The sequence below is a fragment of the Hippopotamus amphibius genome, chromosome 11, assembly GCF_030028045.1.
Source record: "Hippopotamus amphibius kiboko isolate mHipAmp2 chromosome 11, mHipAmp2.hap2, whole genome shotgun sequence".
NCBI classification, from domain to species: Eukaryota; Metazoa; Chordata; class Mammalia; order Artiodactyla; family Hippopotamidae; genus Hippopotamus; species Hippopotamus amphibius.
This window is the reverse complement of record NC_080196.1, coordinates 84,330,032-84,346,648: the sequence shown is the minus strand read 5'-3', so window position 1 is coordinate 84,346,648 and position 16,617 is coordinate 84,330,032. Positions and strand designations below refer to the sequence as shown.

Here is a 16,617-nt window from a genome sequence, read left to right as displayed (position 1 = left end):
CAGTTCTCTCGGAAGGTGCACGGAAGTGCCCTGCCTCACCAAGGCCAGAGAGCACAGTACAACAGCAGCTGGATGATCAGCACCTTAAAAACCTTCGAGAGTCTGAAGTGACCCCCAGAGGGACCTGGCTGACTCCCAGGAGCAGAATGCACAACTCACGAGAACAGACGAAAAACACTGTTCTTGTCTAGCATGGCTGGGATCAGGTAAATAGTTGAGGATGCGTCTTTGGAAAAAAGGAAATAAGCCAAGCAAGAGGAATAATAAGAAGAATATATACAGAGTTTCAGATTTTATTTTCATAATTATATTCCTACAGAAGCGATAATCTGCATTCCCATATCACATTTAATATTATTCATCAAAGCTGGAAAAAATAAGAACAAAGCACAGTTTCCATACACAAATACCATACTCTGCATACGTACAAATAATCTCAATATATTAACGCGACTCTGCAGACTGATTCACTCACAACAGAACAGAACATGGACTGCTAGATGCTGAGCACGCTCATGCAGGCAGACGCCCGCCTCGGTAAAGTGACAACCCGAGCCCTGGAAACACCTCTGCCTGCTGCGAACACCGGCTGCCCACTTCTGAGTGTCCCCTCAGGATGAAGGCTCCTGGGAGTGGGAAAACGAGATGCTCCTCACCAGACACCATGTAGGACAGCCCTGACCTCAGAGGACACCCGCATGCCCCGCACACGAGTGCTGACATGTGGGCTGGGAAGTGGGGTAGGGGACGCCCTGGTTCAAGCCTCCTGTGCTGTGAGGCCAGTCCCACAGCTGCTCCAGGACCCACCGACTCAGTCCTCATTTTTGTTTAATATGTAAGAAAAAACAAGTAAAAACCTTTCTCTGAGGCTGTAATGGCTAATATGGTCCATAGAAAGCTGTCTAAAATATCTTTGAAGTGTTGCCTACCTGTTGAAATGGATCGTGAATCAGCTCAAATGCACATCCGCGGAAGACTCCTGACGTGTGACTGGATCTGGAGGGCACAGCAGCAGGGACGGGTCTCAGAACTACTAACACGTCACTGAACACAAATGCCTAAACACGGCTTTACTGAGTCTGCTTAGTGTGTCTCCAACAGGGGCTGGAAGTGAGCTGTCGAAACAGCCCCAAGCAGGCAAGGAGGGGATGAGTGTCCTGATCCAGACCTGCCACAGAGTCCACCCCGCTGCGCACCCGCCTGGCACACGGGCCCCGCCAGGATGTTCCCAGGATGTTGCACAGAGCCCAGCGTGACCACACGCACTCGTGACGACCTGCCTCCTGCAGAGCACACTGCGCTGTCTGGGCCTCTCTCCACCCACGGGACAGGGACACGGGTCTGAGCACAGGGCCTCGAAAACAAGCCATCAGGAAAGGCCTAGAAAGGACTCGACGTTGGCAGCCCAGCCCCTGAAACTCAGCCCCCGCTTTCAGCCACATGCGGGAGGTTTACAGACAGCACTCCCGCACCCGTGGAGCCGCTGGCCCATCGCAGCCCTGGACGTCAGATCAGAGGGAAGCCACACGCGCACCCCAGCCTGACAGAAACCACCTCGCTGTGCGAACCTGCAACAAAGGTCCGAGTCAGTCCCAATCAGTCAACAACCTGGTGGGTTTAGAGACCATCACTGTGCACTTCAGATGGAGAAACACCCACGTTCCAGAGAACTGAAGGCGATTACAGAATCACTGTGATGTGCCACCTTCAAAGCATTCACACTCACACAGGAGACTTCAGACGCGTCCTGTGCTGGCATAAGTAACACCATAAGCCTCAAAACCGCTTCCCGTCCCAACCTCGCCTCTGAAGAATTAATAATTTAAATGCCTCTAATTACCATGGGGAATAAATTTCCTTCTGAAAACCAAACAAATGTTTAAAGCACTACGTTGTTTAACCAGTAAACTTCACTTTTAGCAGCAATTATTAAATAAAATGCCAAGACTTCTCTAACAATAAATTACAAGAACCTAAGAGAAAAGACTGTCGATGCCTCTTATCCGTTTTGTTTAGAACAGATTGCTTGAATTTGCTTTGCTAATTTTAAAATCAACTGTCCTGAAATGTGACAGTACATTTCTCTGTTAATTCCTGCTGGTGTCTGAGAAGAGCTCTTATCATGGAAAGAAAAAAATGCTTCACAGGCAGTGGGCAGGATGGGTGGTCCGTGAAATGGGAACTAAGACTTCATCTTCACCAGCATCAGAGCCAGAACGGGGTGAGGTCTGGCCGACCCCCAGGACATCCGGTCCACATGAGTCTTGCGGGCGAGGTACGTCGGGCAGGTGGGAGCCTAGCACAGCCCCCCCGCATACTCGTCCTCCTCGTCCTCGGTGGCAGGGGCAGCAGCACCTTCCGGCTTGGCCTGCAGGGGGGCTGCCGCCTTCTTCTTCACTCCCCCTCCTGGGACCACCAGACTCAGGCCCAGCTTTGCGTACTGTCAACGACAAAGCACAGCTCAGACTGGACACCCAGGCCTGGCCCGAGACGCCTCCACGGAGTCACCTGTGAGACGAGCCTGTTCTCCGCCCCTCAAAACCCCAGATGCCACTCAGACAGACCACCAAACCCAATGCTGCACAGCCTCCAAGGGGCTGGTGACCAGGGTGGGGCAGGGGCATGATGAGGAAAACCTCGATTCTAGATTCTGCGCCACACCTAGGAATCAGATAACCAGACACGCAAGCAGAGGGACATTTGTGGTCCTTGTGAAATAACAGTCTGCTGAGTCAGTGCTGAAAATACAAACGTACAAAAGCTGATGCCAGAATTTACCTAGAAAAAAACTGGTTCCTCTAAGTACATCATTTTGTTAAAAACAAAACAAAACAAAACAAAACTGAAGGTCTTACACTGATCTGATACCATCACGAGACTAAAGCCGCCAGACTAAAACCACTGAGTGGGCGCTCACGCATCTACTGAACAGGGAAACTGGGGAGGAGAGAAGCCCCGGTCACGGCTGGCTTCCCGCCGTGAGAGGCCAGGCCCCACACGACTCATTCACTCGTCACCACAGGCGGCAAGATGGGGACCAGCGGCCCCATGTCTCCAGAGGAGTTAGCTGAGGCTGAGACAGCCAGCCAGCACCTGCATCACACAGCTGGTAGTCTCAGAAGTGCGATTCCAACAGGCCTGCTGACCCAAGGCCACCGCGTGGTGGGCCCTGAGACCATGAGCCTGAGAGAAACTCACTCAGCTCAGCACCCTGGAGGGAGGCCAGCAGAGGTGGAGTGGGCACTGCCCACGGCAAACCTGCACGGCAGACCCACCACGAGCCTCCTCTTTGAGCAGCAACTTCAGGTGAAGAGCAAGGGAAGAAAGCTTACGGGACCGGACAGGGAAGGAGAGCCGAGTGGAGGCACTCACGTCGTTATCCATGTACTTGAACAGGGGCGAGTTGCAGACCTCGGCCACCTGGTCCTGGTCCTGCTGGTCGTAGCCCTCGAGAAGCTGCTCCAGGGCGGCGCAGTCCTCACTGCCGTTGAAGCCGGGTATGCTGTGGGGAGCACACAGCACGCCTGCGCCCGGGCCTCAGCACCCCTGCCCGCACAGGACAGGACGGCCGACAGCCGAGAACCCCGGGCCCCGGTGCCCACCCTCGCGCTGCTCGGTTTAAACATCATCCACAAAAGGACCCCTTATCCTGACCTTCCCGTAACACGTACCGGAGGACTTTTCTTTCTTTTTCTTTTTTCTTAGATGGCAAATATCACAAAATCACTCAAGTGACTTACTTCCATGGAAGCCCAGGGAGAAAAACAACACAACTCACAAAAATCCTGCTGCAAAAAGCTGAAATGGTAGCCACGCACTTCTACTGCTCTGAACTTTATTAAATACAAAAAACGAAAACCCTGCTCCACAGCCAGGCCTGCCTGCGTGAGTACTGAGCTCGGCGGAGCAGCCCCGTGGCGGGTCGTACCTGTAGCTCTCCCGGACACAGCGCTGCGCGGCCACGTAGTCATTTCTGTGCAGGTGAACTAAGACTTGGGCAATTGTCTTCTAAAACAAAAGAAGTGATTAGGCCAGGTTTATAACCTGACGCCCGGAATTTGACTCGGTTTGCATCTGAAGAGACTCATGAGTTCTGCAGTAACCTCCACAGGACACCCGAGGGAGAGCACCTCAGAACAACACCCCTCAAACTCCAACGCGCACACCCCACCCGGGGGTCTTGTTGAAGAGAAGGCAGAGTTGGTGGCTGGGGAAGCGTGAGAGGCCACGGCTCCTCGCCGGCTCCTGTTCTCTGCTTTTTGGGCAGTGGTTCTAGTCTTAGTTCAGTTTCTGCTCCGCTGCTCTGGGCCTGCCCAGCACACGCGGCTGGAGTGTGCTCCCCCCGCCCCCCACACTCATTCACACATTCTCACACACACTCCGGGAGCCCCGCTGACAGCCCTCCTCTCTGGGGTCTTCTCCTTGCTCTCTGAGCCCATCTTCCCAGCTCCTTTAGCTGCAGAGATGGGGCTTCTGCAAGTGGTTCACCCGCCTGCACCACCATCACGGCTGCAGCTCCACGACGAGGGCTCAGCCTCAGGGCAGCCAAGGGAGGAGGAGGAGGAGCGGGAAATGTGGGGCTTCTTCTCCCAGCCCCTCTGGTTAGAAAGAGGGGGGGGGCTCCCAGGGAGGAAAGCCACCCCGCACTGCCGGCTCTCCCCGTGCTCCCCGCCTTCTCACTTCTCGGGGTCCGCAGGGCACAGCCTTCTGTGTTTTGCTCAGCAGTGTCAGCTGTGATCAGCAGGAGAGGCGATAGTGGGCTTACCCCATTGTGGCGAAAAATAGAGGCCCATAAGGTATTATTTTAAAAAATAAACAAACATTCACAGAACCCAGTCACAGGTACACAGTTCACCAATATGAAAAATGACCTAAGAAAACACCAAAAATAAGCACTTTCAAAGCATACCTTATAACAAGTTGGATAATTCTCAATTTCCTTATAAATATTTTTTTCTTTCTGAATCGAGAGTGCCGCCTCATCAAACCTAAAGACAAAATAAGAAACGCAGAACAAGGCTAGTCTAAGTGACGCACAGCCGAAGTCACTGACTGCTGCAGTGTATGTGACGTGACAGGTTTGAGAGAAATAAACATGACATCAGGCACTGTAACAACTGCTCCGTAACCTGTGTTTCCATGAGCTCTGCTCACTCGTCTTGCCTTCTAAATGTTCGACTCACCCCCCTAGACACCAAGCAGACAGAGAAAAAGAATTCGAGGACAGGCCGCTTCCTATGGAGAGTTTTAGGCCTGGTAAGGCCCCTCCATTAATGAGCATCCATCAGGTTCAATGAACCCGGCGCTGGAGACCTGCCCAGCTCGGTCATCACGGACCCCTCTTCTTCACTGACAGGCCACACAGACGCCCCAAGAGCCCTGGCTCCCCAGAAGCATGACCCCCACCGTGTCCTTGCCCTGACAGCTCCTGGGGCCAAAACAGGCAGGAGGGGGAGCAGACAGGGAGAGGCGAGAAGAGTCCTTCTGGCCACCTCGATCCTCAACAGTCATCTTCTTCCATCTACTCTCACGTTCTCCTCTGCAGAATTTTACTAGTAACGGAGACTGTTTACTAAGCTTAAATTGAGTTGAAATAAAACACAAAAGGAAAATCCATAGGATTCTAGGTTTCTGGGGTTCAGCTACTTGTGCCACGGGTCCTAAGTGTGAAGGATAAAAAGGTAAGTACCCTAATGATGCTATCTGGCTATCAAGAACCTGTCAACTTTCCTGGGTGAGCACTTAGGGCACCTTGTCACTCAGTCCATACAGATACTTGTCCTTGAGAGACATCACAACCCACCCACATGACAGACCAAGACAAGTGCTCTCTCCTAAGATGCTGAGTCAGGTCTTAGCCAACAAGAGCACAATGCACAATACATTTTGGGATTACGCTTTAGAGAAGCAGCAGATCTTTCAATATTTAATCCAACGTGCTGCTGTCTTGTAGCCTGGTATGCCCAAGGTTATACCAAAAAGATTAACGAGCCCTTCCCTAAATGTGGCCAGAAGGTCAAGGGACACCGGAGCACAGCTCTGGGACGCGTACCTGCGCCCTCGTACCAGCAGCCTGGAGGCTTTTCCTAGTAACTCAACTGCCTGTCGTAAGCGTTCTTCATTCTGCAGGAATCCAAGAGAAGACAGTGTTGGCTGCTTTAATGCAGGAATCTTTTGCTTCCCCAAACAATTATATGATAAAAAAAAGTAATGGCACTCGACAAGGGGGGGAGGTGGGGGAGGGGGGTGGAAATTACTCCAAAGCTGCTAATCCACTTCATTACTGACAGAAAAAATAAAGAGTTCAGTTGTGAGCACAGAAAGGTTTTCAAAGTAGCCGCTGCACTTCTCTGTTTTCCTGTGTGTTATGAAGCTAAACATTCTAAATATACTTACAAACTTACCTCAAACACGTTGGCTGTCTGCTGATACAACTGCACAGCCTTTTCAGGATCTACGTTTTCTATAAGCCTAAATCAGACAAGAAAATTTGACTTACATGGGAAATAGAAAACTTGTTTTTCAAAGGACTTTATTAAAACAAAAAGACTTCTGAGCAGAGACCCGTGTCCACATACTCACTTTCCAGCCCGCTCCAAGGCCATGGCCGCAGTGTCTGGAGTGCCATTCTCCAGGTACATCATGCTGGCTTTCTCAATCAACTGAACAGCTTCTGGGAGTTTCTGCATCTCCTTTAGGCAAATGATACGGCATGTACCAGTAAATGCATCAACTTAAGAAATAGAGTTAACAATCTGAAATTCAAGAAAGCAAAGGACCCAAAACATGATACAACAATAAACATACTGAAAATGAAATGCCTTCACATGGTTACTCTCTCCATCAAGTTTCATTTGGCCAAACCTGAAGTGCACCAGTAATTTCTGCAGAGTTCATCCCTTCACAGAGTTTCAGAGAAACCACACAAACAGAAGAAACCAAGACACTCTTCTTCACTGTTTTCTAAGCATTTACAATTCCTGGAATACTCTTCAGTACCTACTATATACGAGGCCTATGCCAAAGGCTATAAACTGGCAGCCCAAGGGCTATGCCTCATTTCTGAGAATTCCTTGCTTGAACCATCGGTATCTTAAAATCAGATACTTTCACAAAAGGTCTGTTTTGTGGCTTAGTATTTTAAACATGTTAAAAGCTATGGCAACAGCAGGCTTGCACCCCACATGCACTGGTGAGCCAGACTGTGTAGCAGCTGTTCCCGTGGAGGCCAGCCTCCTCCTAGGGGGCCACGTTTCTCCCCACTCCCTGCACACCCAGGCCAGCCTTCTCCATTTCAGCCACTTCCCTACATTCCCCTAAGTCTGCAACCCTCAACAGAGTAACTCTACCTATGTTATTAGTAAACTCAACAGAGTAACTCTACCTACATTATTAGTAAACTCTAAGTCTCAGCACTGTGTGTCCTTACATCTAATATCTCCAATGCAAAACTTTTTTAAAAAGTGGAAAAAAAATCACGTAACAGCTAGCTGTAAAGTTTATAGGCATTATCTACTTAGGGCTGACATGCTGTATCTTGCTGACCTCGCATGGGTTGCTTTCAAATCTGCCTATTCAGTTGTTCAGTAAGTTGACAAATTCTCTAGGATACAAAACTTGCTGGTCTCGTTCTTATAGGCTTTGAACTGAGTCGTTTTACCTACAGAGCAGCCGTGACACGATGGTACTGACCTTGAGCATCATGCCGGCTTGTTCGTAAGCTCTGCAGAGAGAACACAAGTTTTCGGATGAGATCTGATGAAACAGGGGAGGAAAAACTCTCCACCACAGACATGAGAAACTCCTTCAATTACAACTGGCTCTTACTACAACAGGACATAAAATTCTCCCTTATATTTCCTCGGGCAATAACGCCTTGGAAACAACAGGCAGCTGAGGTAAAGGGACTTTGCAGATGCAAAGTTACGTAGAGCTCAGAGACGTTAAATGACTCTCTATTGTGCTTGACAAATCTAAATCCAACTTTTGAAACAAATAAGTGTTCTTCTCCACAAAAGCAAAAGAAAGCTTCCTGTTTCTCTCCAAAGGCACCATTAACTATTAAGAAAGAGGGAAAAAGAGACATTCTAACTTACTTGTTTTTTCATAGGTTACTGAACAAAATGGTCCTAAAAATATGATGGTGATTTAACTTAAACACTGAATATCTTAGAAATGACTTCATTTTTAAGGTTCAGGTTAAGACTGAAACAAATGGAAATGACTATTTTATTTAAATCAATACAAATTAGTTCACGATTTCTGAATTTACAACTTAGGAAAAATTTACTGACCTAAGAGAAAGTAGCAACATTTAAAACATAATAATCTACAAATACATGAACATATGGAGAATATTTACTTACTTGGCAGCATGAAAAAGACTGAAGAGATGCAACAAAGTCAAAATTAAGGGAAAAAAAAGCAAATGGATAGTTTCTAAAGATCTACTATTTACAAAACAAGGTTAACTAAATCACTGCCCCAGTCTGTTCGAAAAGACAAACCCTACAAATCAGGAAAAAAAGAAAAATTTAACGCCTGTGGATGTCTTCTAAAAACTACGTAATTCACAAAAACACTGACAAAACACCACACAGATTTTTAAGCTACTTCCATTATGCATTAACCTCAAGTTTTACTAAAATGCAAGATTATGACCATAATCTGCAAGTAAGATAATTTAAGCATTTTTCAGTTGATAAGATTATAAAATAACTCAAGAAAATTTGTTTTAAACTACTTAAAAATTTTATTCCAAATACCTAAAGAAGACTATATATATTTTTTTAATTTTATTTATTTATTATTTTTTTGGGGGGGTACACCAAGTTCAATCAACTGTTAAGAAGACTATATTTTTAAAATATCTGCAGCAGCTAATATGTCTCCAGTACCCGTGCCACTTCTTCATTTTTCACCACCTTATCTCTATACCTCCCTCACTTCATCCCAAGTAAAACCATCATCAAGCAAATCCAGAAACAACGCTGCTCTGCAAAACAGTGTGGACCTTATGATCAAGTCTCTATAAATGCACCTTCAGCGTTTAGACATGCAGAATCTTTCTAAGTGGCTTCTAATTTAATAGCACTGTACTCCACATGCAGCAAATTTATAACAATTTCTAAAGGCTGAAAAGATACGCCCTGTTATTCTCGTGAGCGACAGCTTCTCTCAGGCAGGCGTCTTTTGCTTGCTCAAACTGTTTGGCATTTTTAAAAGCAACAGCTGAAACAGAGAAAAAAAAAAACAGACTTTCTATTTCCATCATTTAAAAAGACCTCAAATGAATTATTACCAAAATCTCCATGACATGTGAAGTATTAGAAAATAAACTTAACACTATTTTAATCAAATACTTAGGAAATTTCATCAAAATATAAATACCACTTTTTTCTAAGCCATTTTCTTACTAGTTTTTTGATTATCAATAACTTACAAGTATTTTCAAAAGGTTGTTTTTTTTTTAAATTGCAGACTATTGGCAATAAATCTGTGCTCCTTCCACTCAAGCCCAAGTCTTTCTAACACCAGCATCTAAGTTTTGAGAAACTAAGACAGCATCAGTCAAACCAACACACCCAAACTACAGGCACTGTCACTAAAACAGCACCTTACCTCACCAGTTTCACATTTAATAATAGAAACAGTGCTTTAGTTGTAGCTTATTCTACCTTTTAAATTATTTTGAAACTGAAGTCTAATAAACATAGTATCTTTATAATGAATCTTCCTTTTGGCACAATCTTTAAATATAATCTTACAGACTTTGGAAAAACTTACATTATTTGTTAAAAACACACTCTTAAAATTACCTCTAATAAAATGTTGAAAATAAACAACTGGAACTATTTTAATCCCTGAATTTCTACATTTTGCTGTTCAAAAAATTTACTGATGGAATAGATTTTGCATAACCCCTTAAAGAAAATAAACAAAGGATGTTTTAAAGGGAAAATCTGACTTGAAATATTTACTTCTAAGAGCGATTCATGGTCTCAGATGCATATATAACAATTCTGTGCTAAATTTCCCTCATGGAGGAGGCTTGCAAAATGCTGTGCCCTCCAGTCACAAAAGTGTTCTTGTAAAGGTGTCCATAAAAATTTATGTAAAATTTGAACTTGTAATAATTTTCCTTCTAAATATGAGGGACAGTAATTTGCATACTGCAACAGAATTTACTCAGGACTTAAATAAAAGTACTAAAGATTAATTTGCTGTCATTTCTTTTATTACCTAGGAAATACATCCTACATTATACTGATTAGTTTCAATTTACCTATGTCTTCATGGTGATATACTAAAACTAAAGTTTGCCAAAAGCACATTTCCTAGGTGATTTCTATGCAAGGCTAACAAATGTGATCAGGGATACTGCAGAAACACACAGTAAAATGTGTTCAGGGTATTTCAAAATCATATGATGCTTTATATCCAAAATAATCACAGGTATGCTGAAAGCCATCATTCCATAACTTAAAATGTTGACTTTTTAATAAATTCCCTTTCTGCTGCAAATTTCAGATCATTTCTCTCTTACATGCAGACAAAGGCATTAAAATATGCATATAAGCTTAATGCTTCATGAACACCTATCACTGCATCTCCACAGGAGGGTCATAAAGAACAAGAGCCAAACACACTCAGTGCGCAGAACTGCTGAGAACAAGGCTAAGGTGTTTTAAAAAGCCTACGAGAAACATCTTTATTCAGTAATAGGTAACAGAAAAACATGACAGAACTCCCAGAAGTAGTGTGAACTGAGCGAAGTTCAAGAAGGTATAAACGATGCTAAAAGCCTGCAGCTGCACCCCCTCCTGCCATCTGCACCCCCTCCTGCCATCTGCACTCAAGGCAGAGGCAGAGGTGGCTGGGTGTGCAACTCAGCACTCAAGACATCTGAAAACAGATGGAAAAGCACAGGATTTGGGCAGGTTTTTGATTTTTTGGTGTGTGTGTTGTTTTCTTTTTAACAATGAAAATGCTATAGGAAGCACTGAGAGTAAGAATTATGTCGAGATAAAGTTACCAGCCTATTTCAAGATTACACATTGCAGGCTTCCCTGGTGGTGGTGGTTAAGAATCCGCCTGCCAGTGCAGGGGACACGGGTTCGATCCATGGTCTGGGAAGATCCCACATGCCAAGGAGCAACTAGGTCCGTGTGCCACAACTACTGAGCCTACGCTCTAGAGCCCCAGAGCCACAACTACTGAAGCCCACGAGCCTAGAGCCCGAGCTCCGCAACAAGAGAAGCTACAGCAATAAGAAGCCCGTGCGCTGCAACAAAGAGTAGTCCCTGCTCACCATAACCAGAGAAGGCCCGCACGCAGCAAAAAAGACCCAAAACAGCCAAAAATAAAATGAATTAATGACAAAAAAATTATACATTGCAAGGACAGGGCTACAGTCAAACATACCTGCTTTTCCATACTCAGAAGCTGCACTGTCATAATCTGGCTTCCATTTTAAAAAACCAGTTTTCAGGCTAAAATGAAAGGGAGACACATTTAACAGAAGTTACCAACCACATTTATAAATCAGAACCCTGCTTACAAGGATCTTGTGGTCATTTAAAAAAAAGTGGGGGGGGGGAATCAGGTACACAGTCCCCATTTCACCCACCTCCATCCAAACTTGCTGATAATTGCACACAACCTGACCACTTTCCCTCCCACTGTCACAGACTTGGTTTTCCCTTTTTGAAATGTCTGTATCACATCCAAGGAGAGAGGAGGTTCTCACTGCCTAGTCCCCAGATGAGCAGCGCTAGCATCACCTGTAAGTGCAGCACTACATACAAAGTGCTGAGCCCCATCACAGCCCTGCTCAGAAACCAGAAACCCGGGGCCGCGGCGGCAACAGCAGCAGCAGCAATTCAGGGTGTAACGAGCACTAATGCTCAAGATGGGGGACAGCACAGCAGTGAGCAGTGGATTCGTGAGGCTGCAGCTCATGAGAATCATCAGCACCTGCCACACCAGGGCGGGCTGTTAAGACCCCCAGGGAGACAGCTGAGAGAGGCCAACCACACACACTCAGAGAGACAGGGAGTCAGCAAAAAAAGGCTGCCCTTAGCCACCAGCGAACAGGAAGGATAAGCAGAGAGACAAGGACGACGAGAAAACAAGAGAGGCTGCTTTCCAGGATTCCAGGACCACAGGGCATCTGAGAACCACACCAAAGGACAACCAATTCTGAGTCCTCATCTAACTTGCCCTTTCTGCAACACTTTATTTCTTCTTAAAATTTTAGATAATTCCAGACTATCAAACTTGGATGTGCGTAAGAATTGCTATAATTCTTCCTTATTCAGTTTCCAAGGAATCAGGGGAGCACTTAACTGAGAGACGTGGAAGCCCCCAGAGGCTGCACCAAAACACCCTTCCGTTCCTTTTAACTTTTGCCGAGTAAGTTTATTTAGCATTTGCGTTTGTGTAATACCATTATAAGATTCAAATCTGTAAACAATCCCCAAGCTTACCAAAAACATTATTGATCAGAAAAACAAAACCCTAAAATTGCAGCCTGTCTACTCTAATCCACAAAACTGAGGAAGTACTGCAATAAGGCAAAATTCTACCCCCAAAGCCCTCGTTACATTCTGTACCTTCTTTAAAAACCCCACCAAAAACATGATAAAATCTCTCAATTGTCTTAAGTGCTACACATGGGAAGAGGTAGAGACTTTAAGATACAGTTGGGCCGGAAAGCCGCCCAACGCGCCAGGAAGAACGGGCATCCCGAAAGCAAAGGCAGAGCGCCGAGCCCAGGACCACCGCGGCGCCCCCAAGACAGGAGGCACGAGGACTTCCGGCGGCCGACAGCAGCGCTTCCGGGGCGCGGCGCCCCCACCTCCGCCCGCCCCGCCCCCGCGCCCCCCACCGGGTGCTGACTCAGGCCGCCCTTGGCGGGGCCCGGCCCCGGCGCCCACTCAGGGCCGCGCTGGGCCTCTCACTCACTATTTCTCTGCTTTGGCCAGGTGCTCCAGCCCCTCGTTTATCTTCTGAGCCGCCATCTCCGCGGCGCAGCCCTGACGTGGAAGCCGAGAGCCCGCCGAGTGGGCGTGGGAACTCCGAGGAGGAGGCCGGGACGGCGCCTCCGCCGCGCCGCCGCTGCGCTACCGGGGCCCGCAGGGCTCAAACTTAGTGCGGCGAAGCGGCAAGAACCGCGCAAGCGCCGAGCAGGCAAAGATGTTGCGCAGGCGCAGAGCTCCCGGGCTAGCCGCAGGCGCGGCTCCGTGCGCAGGCGTGGTGGGTAGTGAAGGAGGTTTGCGCGTCCTTTCACCCGTGGAGCGCAGGTCTGTTGAGCACCTGCTGTGAGTAAGGCGCTCTTCTAAGCCCAGGCAGGTCGGCAGGGCGTGCGACAGACCGAACCCTAGCTCCGATAATTGGATAATTCTTCACTTTCAACAGAACTCCCGCCTTTTCCCGTTCCTCTGCCCGTGTTCACACGTCTGTCTTTACCCAGCGTGCGTTCCGTGCTCCATCACTTTAGCTTCTCTTTTGCGTGTCCCCGCAACCCCCGGGCTCTCTGTGCCTCTTTTTCCTCCTTGTCTGAGGGAACCCCAGCTCTCCACCGACGCTGGAACTGCTCAGAGCAGGTGAAGGGGCTGGAGGAAAACACAGCAGGTGCTGACAGGACTCGTTACTGGAGTTAATGCTCACAGACATCCAGGAGGTCGCTGTGCTGCTGAGCGACGTGCATTTCCTCTGTCAAATCATGCGCCCGCTCGCTGCGGTGGCTGTCCACAACCCTTTCTCCGCAACTGCAACGCAATCTCCCTGCCTCCCTGCCTCCCCACCTCCCCGCCTGCCTGCCGACCTTTCTTGGTTAATAAAAAAAAATAGCAATTAAAAGAGACCTTCCGTTCGGCCCCATCACCCAGTCTCTTGGTCTACCTGCATTTCTTCCAAATGTCCGGTGGTTCCTCTGGTGTCTGGATGAAGTGGCCTCGGCCCTCCCCGTCCATCCTTACATTCTCTAGGCTCTCGGGTAGAGTCACCATCCCGACAGGAGGCCACCCGTCGACCTGTCCTCCGGCCACAGCAACCCTAGAGGGGCCAGTGGAAGCTGGGCCTCGGCTCCCGGGACCAAATCCACTCCACTTCTGACCATTTTATTGGTCAAAGCAAGTCTCAAGGCAAGTCCAGGTTCAATACGTGGGGACAGAGAGGAGCTGTGAAATGTGGTAGCCATGACAGCCCGTCCATCGCTGCTCTAGGGTGACGGGAAGTACAGGAGGACGGTCTCCGATGTCTGTTGGGAAACAGAAAACCTTGCATCTTTAAGCAAAATCACACTTAACTAACCACCCAGTGCCGTCAACCTGTAAAACCATGTGAACGTGCACAGAGTTCTTCTAAGGGGTCTGCACCCAGAGTCTGCAGCCTCCTGCTCATTGGCCGTGTTCACACATTCATTTATTATTTCCTGTAATTCCTCTGTACAGGCTCTGCCTGCACACACAGGACACAGTGGTGAGCAGGGGTGTTTCCAGGAGGGAAAATCTCTTGATCTTCTCAGGCCCTCCAGCTGGGACTCTAAAAAGACAGATCAACAGGGGGAAAGCATACACATTTATTTAACATAAGTTTTACATGACACCAGAGCTTCATAAGGAAATGAAGACCCACAAAGCGGTTATGCCTGCATGTTTTTATGCTGGGTGTGATGAAGGCTGGAAAGTCGTGGGAAAATGTGGTGGGACAAAGGGTATGCACTAAGCATAGTGACCTGGGAAACTTAGCAAGGCCTTCCCCTCAGTGTCCCTCTGTCTTCAGAGGTAACGATGTTCTTTTCCTCCAGGTATAGCGAGGGCACCTCTCACATGAGGGTGCAGGAAACACGACCCCAAAGTGCGGCACCTTGGCACATTGAATATACTAACCTGAAGGAGTCTGAGTAAACAGCAAAAGCAAAGTCACTCTGACCTTCCTTCTCCCCCTCCCCATCCTGTATGGGGGTGGGGGGAGTTCAGGACATGCTACCCCAGAATATGGCTCCTTGGCATATTGAGGATTTTAAGCTGAAGGACTTTGAGAAAACAGCAGAAGCAAAGTCACTGTGACCTTGCCCTGCCTTCTCCCCTGAAACCCTCATGTGAGAGGGGCCCTCCCTCTACCCCGAGGAAAGCAGCATCTCATCTCCAAAAGGACTTGGGAAGAATCCTAGCAAACATGCCTTGCTGAGTTTCCCCAGTTACTTACTCAGACTCCTCATCCGTCGCGTTCCTCCCCCCGCCCACTTTCCCTGGAACCCAGCAGAAAAGTCCACAGTCTGTGCCTTCCGGTCCCCATCTCCTTATGGGGCTCCCACGTCACCTAAAACTTCTAGTCAGTGAGTCTGCACGCTTTTCTCCTGTTAATCTGTCTTTGTCAGCTTCATGTTGAGACCCAGCCAGGGATGTTAAGAGGGTCAGGGGTCAAGGAGAACTTTCTCCTCCCCTACAGGGTCTCATGAGCTGCTTCAGGGGAGGAGAGAGGTCACGGTGAACTTCCTGCACTGGCTGTTTCTCAAATTCCTTCAGCTTAATATTTTCAGTACTCCAAGGTGCCATATTTTGGGGTAGTGTGTTCTGAACCCCGTCAGGACATAATACCTGCCCTCATGGAATGTGTGATCTATGAGCGGACGTAAATGTTAAACCTAGTTTTATTTGAGCATCAGCACGGAAAGAATGAAAAAGAAATAAAAGCCACGAGAGCACCACCGTGTTTGAGGGTTAGGGTTCCCAGAGACCCTTGACCAGGCACGGCATGAGCCCTGCTAACACACAGTCACAGGGAAGGGGGCAAGAGCAAGGAGATGGGGATAGCAAAGGGTGACACAATACCCCTCTTCCCTCCCTCCCTTCCCTTCCTGCACTAAGATGCAGTGGGGGCAATTTACATTGGAAGCCAGCTTGCATGAGGATGGAGAGCTGGGACCAGATGAGGAAAGACTGAAAAATGTAGCTCTTCAAGCCAGACCTGATGGGCATAACTCAGGCACTGGTGATGTCATAGCAGGTGCCACCAGAACCTAAGCCAAGGTTGTCTCTGTGCCTTCAGCCCATCCCCTGCTTCCTCCTCTCCTTCCCGGCCTGCCTCACCTCCTCTCCTGGGCCCCTCCAGACACTTACTGTCCCCTCCCCAGGCTGGCTGCTGCCCAAGGTGACTCCATCAGAGCCCATCTATCCTTCTTATTCTAAAGTTTCCTTCTTTGTACTGCCTCAGTGAAAACTGACATCCCCACGTGCTCTACTTGTTTTAGGTCTGAGTAAAGGGATTCCCATCAGAGTCTGAACGAGGCTTAAAATAGAGCTTGCTACCCCAAGTCACTCTCTAGGGGTGGGCTGCCATCCAGGAAAGTTCTCGGGGTCCCCAGGCTCCTTGCAACCACAAACCTGGCCCACTCCAGTCTGGTCTGATGCCTGGAAGCAAGATTCCAGGACAATCCCCTCACCCTCGCTAATGTTCAATGCAATGCAGGGTCTTTGTCATAGCATGGGGGGAAAGGGTTTGGTTGATGAACCTTGGCTATTTCAATCCACAAATCATAACTCTGGAAGCACAGAAGCTCCAACATCAAGTTGTGTGTTTTGTTTAACTCCTAGTACCTTGGCAGTGTTA

The 16,617-nt window shown here is 47.9% G+C and overlaps 1 protein-coding gene across 2 annotated transcripts; it reads right to left on the bottom strand.

Annotated features, from left to right (window-relative positions):
* Window positions 1–285: 285 nt before the first annotated feature.
* Window positions 286–13,109, bottom strand: NAPG (NSF attachment protein gamma). Of its 2 annotated transcripts, none has more exons than XM_057699909.1 (12): window positions 12,967–13,109; window positions 11,425–11,492; window positions 9,147–9,231; window positions 8,367–8,384; window positions 7,693–7,723; window positions 6,583–6,692; window positions 6,405–6,471; window positions 6,053–6,123; window positions 4,910–4,988; window positions 3,929–4,008; window positions 3,373–3,502; window positions 286–2,440 (listed from the first exon to the last, which is right to left on the bottom strand). In XM_057699909.1, the coding sequence occupies exons 1-12, from the start codon at window positions 13,020–13,022 to the stop codon at window positions 2,297–2,299; spliced, it is 939 nt and encodes a 312-aa protein (XP_057555892.1). In that variant the 5' UTR covers window positions 13,023–13,109; the 3' UTR covers window positions 286–2,296. The 2 variants fall into 2 exon arrangements, with proteins under 2 accessions (XP_057555892.1, XP_057555893.1); XM_057699910.1 differs by having other exon boundaries at window positions 3,929–4,005.
* Window positions 13,110–16,617: the final 3,508 nt, after the last annotated feature.